Source organism: Megalobrama amblycephala, linkage group LG1 (assembly GCF_018812025.1).
Source record: "Megalobrama amblycephala isolate DHTTF-2021 linkage group LG1, ASM1881202v1, whole genome shotgun sequence".
Classification (NCBI taxonomy): Eukaryota; Metazoa; Chordata; class Actinopteri; order Cypriniformes; family Xenocyprididae; genus Megalobrama; species Megalobrama amblycephala.
The window spans coordinates 70568390-70576282 of record NC_063044.1 but is presented as its reverse complement, the minus strand read 5'-3'; the positions used below and the strand labels follow the sequence as shown (position 1 = coordinate 70576282).

The 7893-nt window shown below is 38.1% G+C and overlaps 1 protein-coding gene across 1 annotated transcript in view; it reads left to right on the top strand.

Annotated features, from left to right (window-relative positions):
* LOC125246175 (interferon-induced very large GTPase 1-like) overlaps nt 1-6950 on the top strand; it is a 17116-nt gene extending 10166 nt beyond the window's left edge. The window contains 3 exon segments of the mRNA XM_048157091.1: nt 1828-3202; nt 3205-4488; nt 4491-6950. Of these exon segments, the coding sequence (XP_048013048.1) occupies nt 1885-3202; nt 3205-4488; nt 4491-6613 (4725 nt within the window). The 5' untranslated portion in view covers nt 1828-1884 and the 3' untranslated portion in view covers nt 6614-6950.
* Nucleotides 6951-7893: the final 943 nt, after the last annotated feature.

Below are 7893 nucleotides of genomic sequence, written 5' to 3'. Positions count from 1 at the left end.
TCATTAAGAGAATAGGGACAACCCATTTCAAAAATGCACCCCGGTGCACGGACCGTTTTTCCGTCATTAAAATAGCAAAAGTGGATTTGGACACGCCCTGAGTGCACCTGCGCCGTGCGCTTTACACTTTGCGTTTAGAACGTTAAAATAGGGCCCCAACTCTCTCTTACTCATTTGCATTATCATATCAAGCAGCCAATAAGTAATGATCTAAAATCTTCATAGCCACACCCTAGCAAACAGCTACAGTGGTGCTCAGAATTATTGGCACCCTTGGTAAATATGATCAAAGATGACTGTAAAAATAAATCTGCATTGTTTATCCTTTTGATCTTTAATTCATAAACTTAGCAAAAATCTAACCTTTCATTGAAGAAAAAGAATTGAAAGTGGGGGAAAGTCACATTATGAAATAAATGTTTATATCCAAAACATGTAGGCCACAATTACTGGCACCCTTTTATTCAATAGTTTTTGCCACCTCCTTTTGCCAAGAAAACAGTTCTGATTCGTCTTCTATAATGCCTGATGAGTTTGGAGAACACCTGACAAGAGATCAGAGACCATTTCTTCATGCAGAATCTCTCCAGAATCTTTCAGATTCCCAGCTCCATGTTGGTGCTTCTTCTCTTCAGTTCACTTCATTCATTTTCTTTAGGGTTCAGGTCAGGAACTGGGAGGACCATGGCAGAAGATTCATTTTGTGCTCAGTGACACATTTTTGTGTAGGTTTTGATGTTTGTTTTGGATCATTGTCCTGATGGAAGATCCAACCATGGCTCATTATAGGATTTCTAGCAGAAGCGGTCAGGTTTTGATTTTTTATCTGTTGATATATGGTAGAATCCATTATACCATATATGTGAACAAGATGTCCAGGACTTCCAGCAGAAAAATAGGCCCACAACATTAAATTCCAGCAGTATATTTAACCGTGGACATGGAGTACTTTTTATCCATGTGTGCACCAAACCCATCTGGTGGGTTTGCTGCCAAAAAGCTCTTTTTTTAGTTTCATCTGACCATAGAAGCTTGTCCCGTTTGAAGTTCCAGTCTTGTCTGACAACTGAATATACTGGAGATTGTTTCTGGATGAGAGCATAGGATTTTTCTTGAAAACCTCCTGAACAACTTGTGGGGATGTAGGTGCTGTTTGATATTTTTTTATCGCTTTCTGAGACTAAAGACTCAACTAATCTCTGCAATTCTCCAACTGTGATCATTGGAGAGTCTTTGTCCACTCAAACTCTCCTCCTCACCGCGCATTAGGACAATTTAGACACAACGTCCTCTTCCAGGCAGATTTGTAACATCTTTAGTTAATTGGAACTTCTTAATTATTGCCCTGATGGTGTAAATGGGGATTTTCAATGCTTTAGCTATTTTCTTACAGCTACTTTCTATATTGTGAATCTCAGCAATCTTTTGCTGCACAACAGAACTATATTCTTTGGTTTTACTCATTGTGATGAATGATTAAGGGAATTTGGCCTTTGTGTTTCCTCATGTTTATATTCCTGTGGAACAGGAAGTCATGGCTGGACAATTTCATGTTCATGTTCACCCTGGTGTGCTAAAAATGTAAATGTGACTGGGAATATACTTCAGAGATATTTTACTCATAAAAAAATCTAGGGGTGCCAATAATTGTGGCCAACATGTTTTGGAGAAAAACATTTATTTCATAATGTGATTACGTTAACCATGTTAGCATTGTGTATTTTGTAATATATCACATTATATTTTGCATTATATTCAATGTTTGTTTCATAAGGGTAAAAACCAAAGTAATTTCACAAAATAAATTTCATTTTACTTCATCAACAGGGCAAACAAGGACTGAGGAGCATCAGGAGTCAGTCTAGATCAACACCTATCAAAAAAATGAATAATCTGTTTCACAAACTTCATCTTGAAGTCAGGCATCTCAATAACATGAGACCTGCAGATATTCTTCAGATAACTGCACATTCTTTAGAAACCAATGAATCTTGTACTGAAGAGGAGCTGATTCAGACTTTCATTCAAAAACTATTGATGATGAACTACAGAGCAAGATACATTAAAACTAAAGAGACCAGTAAACAGGTTCAAACAAAACAAAGAGACTCGTTTGAAACAAGGAGTGAAAATGTCCATGATATTTTTGAAAGAATGTCTTTGACAAACAAAGGAACAAGTCAATCTGAGCAAATACACCCGATGGATGTTCAGATGGCCGTGTTTCATTGTGCCGATGGTTTACTGAAGCAGCTGATGGTCACTAAACTGTCCCAGTGTCAGTACGCTCTGCCTTTGCTTGTTCCTGATCCATTCACACAACAGATTGAGTTTCCTCTCTGGACATTCAGACAAATCAACAAGAGCTGGAAGATCAGAAACACCAACAATGAAACCATCAGTCAAACCCATCCAGTCTACAAGGCAGAAACGCCAATGGTGTCTTTCTTCAGGTTTGGCTCTGTGTCTTCATCCAAGTCTCAGCTGATGAACAGTCTGATCAATGAGAAACACAACACGTTCTTCCACAGGAACTGCCCAGGCAGCAGCAGAACCAGAGTCCTGATGGATGGAGTGGTGGAGATCGCCTGGTTCTGCCCCTCTGGGAAAAACATGGATAAATTCACTGAGTGTGTTGCGTTCTGTAATCTACACGGTGATGCAGGAGACCATGAGAAACAACTGCAGATCCTCACTGAAATGGCCTCAGTCAATGTTGTTCTTCTATCACAACTGGACAGGAATGACAGACATGCAGAAATAATCCAAAACTTGTACACTAACAGGAAGCCACTCATATGTCTTTTCACTATGGATGAATCTACTGTAATTGAGACAGACAGAGGAAAATACAAGATTGGTCTGAAAGACAGAAATCAGTCTGATGTAATTGAAGAAATCAGAAGAGCTATAAATGATTGTCTCTCTGAATCATCTTTCACTTTCAGACTTGAAGATGTGTCCAAACACTCAGATATCAGAGTAGATGAGGAAGATGATGATGACTGCAGGAGAGGAAGAGGAGCAGCACAGCAGATGATGAGTTTACTGGAGAAGAAAGATCTGACAGAAATCAAAGAATCAGTTCTGCCTCATCAGGGGAAACTGTGGCATCAGTGGAGTCAGAAGAACAAAGAACTACATCGACCTCGAGGAGATGACATAGAAATGGACATCAGTAAAAAACAAATAGATCTGAAGAGAATCGTGAACAGCAGCATGAATCTGACATCAGTGAGTTTATGAAGCTGTTTATTAGACAAATAAACTCACATAATAAACATGAAAATATGTTTTTCATTAAATGGCTCGGAATCCTTCTGGATGAACATACTTCAGCTGATCTTTCTGTTCTACATAACAAATATGATGAAACGTGGTCAATAGTATTAAAACTGAAAGAGAAACATAATAAATCTGAACAACTCAAAGCTGAACAAACTGAACTTGAGAGAATATCTGAGGAACTTCAAGCTGCAACCTTTGGTTTGGAGCACATCATGAGGGAGATCAGTCAGATCTATGAATCATGTTCATCTGTGAAGAAGAACAAGAAAGATCTGCAGTTTAACTTCTCTTCTCTCCCGAGTTTTGCAGCAGAGATGATGATCTCTGGATTTCCACTGGAGCTGATGGATGGAGATGCTGCTCATGTTCCTCTGATCTGGATCTCTGCTGTTCTAGATGAACTCATCCAGAAACTGGGAGACCAGAGAGTCTTTGTGCTGTCAGTTTTAGGGATTCAGAGCTCTGGGAAATCCACCATGCTGAATGCCATGTTTGGACTCCAGTTTGCCGTCAGTGCTGGCAGGTGCACCAGAGGAGCTTTCATGCAGCTGATCAGAGTGTCAGATGAGCTGAAAATGCAAATGAATTCTGACTATATTCTGGTTGTTGATACTGAGGGTCTTCGTGCTCTAGAACTGGCTGGAAGATCAACCAGACATCATGACAATGAATTGGCCACATTTGTTGTAGGTCTCGGACACCTGACATTGATCAACATCTTTGGAGAAAACCCATCCGAGATGCAGGACATTCTTCAGATTGTTGTTCAGGCTTTCATGAGGATGAAGAAGGTCAGACTGAATCCCAGCTGTGCGTTTGTGCATCAGAATGTTTCAGATGTCACAGCTGGAGAGAAAAACATGGAGGGAAGGAGACGACTTCAGGAGAAACTGGATGAGATGACAAAACTTGCTGCTAAAGAAGAAGTCTATGACGCAGAATGTTTCAGTGATATTATTAGATTTGATGTTCAGAATGATGTGAAGTATTTTGCTCAGCTCTGGGAGGGCAGCCCACCCATGGCACCACCAAACCCAAACTATTGTGAGAATATTCAAGACCTCAAGAAGATTATTATTCATCATGCCTCAAATTCACACGGAATGATGTTAACACACTTGAAAGATCGTATTAAAGATCTCTGGGAGGCTTTACTGAATGAACGATTCGTCTTCAGCTTCAGAAATTCTCTGGAGATTTCAGCTACAGGAAACTGGAGACCGAATACAGCAAGTGGTCCTGGAGTCTTCGCAGTTCCATGATGGAAACTGAGAACAAACTACACAACCAAATAGAAAATGAAGCAATTCATGAGGTTAAGGAAATTGATCTTCAAAGAGAACTGAAGAAGTCATGTGAAAAAGTGAAAAAATCGATGACAGAATTCTTTGAGAAAGACAGAGATAAAGATACACTGATTCAGTGGAAAACATCATTTGAAATCAAAATCAAAGAGCTTCAGGAAAACATTGTGAGAGAAACCATGAGGAAATTAAATGAGGTTCTTCAGCAGCGGGACCTGAAGAAAAAGATTGATGATCAGAGGACACTTCATGAAAACACTCTCTATGAAAAGAGCAAAGAACTTGCCTTAAAACTCAATGACAAAGCAATTGATGAAGAAACACTGAAGAAAGAGTTTGATTTGTTTTGGAAACAGTGGATGAAAATGATCATCAGAGACACTCCAGCAATCAAAGACATTGACATAATGAGAGATGTGAGAGATATCCTCAGTGACATCTATGAAAGTGCTCCTGTAGACCACTGGAGCAAGATCAGTGAGTACAACAAAATGTTCACTGTGCCCAGTTATTCAGATTATGTTATTTTCAAAAAATCCACAAAAGGAGGTATAAAAGATGTTATAAAGGATGCATACAGAACAGTTAAAGAAACATTTGGAAATATTCAAACTCTCTCTCCAGAAGAAGAAACCCAAATAAGATCATTAGTCACAGATATTACTCTGCAGACAGGCAAAATGATCCAGTCATTTAACATTTCAAAGATGGGCTACAACATCAGCTACATTCAACAACTCATAAGTTACATCAAGGCAAGATTAATAGAGCATCAGGAAGGAGCAGTGAAATATGTGTTCAAGAATGAATTCTTCATGGATTTGGTTCTTTCCATCTTTAAGGAAGAAAACAAGATGATCACTGACCAACACATTCTGTTCAGAGAAGCCAACGATCCTGTAATATATGTAGAGAAGAAGAGAGAAGAGTACTATAGTATTTTCCAGAAATACTGTCATGGAGCAACGTCCTCTGCCATTTTTGGTGAGATCATCTGTCAGAAACTGAAAGAATCCATTGAGCAGAGTGTCTACAAGAAGACTGCCAGAGATTTGGCAGATGAGATGAGGTCAAACTGTAAATCACTGAATGGAAACAGATCAAATCTGGAGAAACACATCCTGAAGACACTGGCTGAAGAGGCGGATTTTGACAAATACATGAACTACATTCACAATCCCAAAGAACACTTCAAAAGTTTCATCAGAGATGAAGTCAGTCGGTACATCACTGATAAGTTCAGTGTCAGTGTTTTACCCAAGATTAAGGAGAACATTGAACTCCTGCAGCAGAAGATCATGAAAGCAGCACATGAATCTACTAAACATGTTCATGTGAACAGTGGAGATGTTGGTTTGTGGTTGAGGAGTTTCACACAGAAGCTCTCAGATGTGCTGATCTTCTCTGAAAAAGACCTCAGTGGAGTGAATCATGATGATGTTGATGATTTAAATCTCTTAGAAGATGTTATAAGACAAGAACTTCCTCCTATAATGTCTAATATCCAGAAACAGTTCAACACAGAGACATTTCCAGTAAATCTGGACTCTAAGTTCAGACCAGATGAGCTTCTCATTGATCACTTCTGTCGGTGCTGTTGGGTTCAGTGTCCATTCTGTGCAGCCATCTGCACCAATACTATAGAAAACCATGATGGAGATCACAATGTTCTTTTCCACAGAGTGACTGGAGTTTCTGGGTGGTTTTTTAGGAGGACAACAAACTTGTGTACTAACATCTGCACATCATCAGTATCAAGCAGCACTGAATATTTTTATCCCAATTCCTCAGATTTGACAGTGCTCTATAGAGAATACAGAAGAGCAGGAGGAGTTTATGCAAAGTGGAGCGTCACCCCTGATCTGTCTGATCTGCCCTACTGGAAGTGGTTTGTGTGTCGATTCCAGAAAGACCTGGAAAAATACTACAGTAAAACATTTGCCGGTTATGGAATTATCCCTAAAGAATGGAGAAGATATGTAATAAAGGAAGCTATTGAGACTTTGGATAAATACATATAATTGAATCTGTGAACTGATCTCCACTCTAAGTTTATAGATGTTGGAACAAATGTAACAAGTAATATCTTTTTGTTTGGAAAGTCTGATAAGTCCTTTGGATAAGCTTGCATTTTTTTATTTAGATTTCTGCATTCAAGTATATGATAACATTAGAAATTATATTTTGTGTGTAGTCAATATTAACAGGAAATGCTCTTGATATCTTGCTGTCTGGCAATACTGTATACATTTATTTTAGAGGGTTTGATCCTTTGAATTCTTTCTCTTTTATTATTTTAATCAGTAAGCAGCTTGTTTGATAATCCTGCATATTAAATAAATGTAAATCCAATACAAATTTTGCAGTTTCTAAATAGTAGTTATTTTATGTGTGACTGTGTGTGTGTTGACGGAGTAATTCACACTGAGATCATGTGGATGGTCACTCAAAGTTGCTTTACTGGGCCTATGACAAAACTGGGACAAACAGCACCAAAAGGCTGATCAACATACAGTGCATTGATGTTGCATGAAGTCAGCAGGACGAGATATGCGGCTCTGCTGATTACACATTTTTACAAAGTGATCTTGAACATATAGTGGACATTCTAAATAAAGCATACATAAAGTATACATTAAAGAAAATAAAATATAAAACACTAATACAGTCAATTCGCATTAATACAGACAAACTATAAACTTAAGTGACCAATGTTTTAAATGTTTTGTATAAATGAAAAACGTTAAAATGGTGCAGTTGCACATGCGAGCAAACAGCATGTGTACTAATAGCTAACACTCAGCTAGGGCTAATATTATTTTAACACAGAACATGACAAACTGAATAAAACACATACCTGGGACAAACAGCACCAAAAGGCTGATTAGAATACAGTGCATTGATGTTGCATGAGAAGTCTTAAATGAAAAAACAGAGGTTCGGAGTTCACAAGCAGGCCAATAAACACACTCTTCATCTTATCGTTAAATAACACATATTTGACTCGACTAACACACCTAAGAACTGACAGACAAAATAAGTAAACTTGTGTGTAGTTTAAAGTTTAAACTTGGCCTTGAGACAATCCAAACTTAGGTATTAAGATGGAGCAATACTCAATACATTTTATAAAAATATGAAAAGTAACATTTTCTGTTATTAGTTTGGTCATATTGTGCTTGACTAAATCAAGATCAGACAACAAACTTCACAAGAAAACAATTCTTGCCACTGTATTTATTGAAAATATCTTGTTGAGAGATTTGTTGACAGTCAAACAAGAGATACATCAAACTCAACA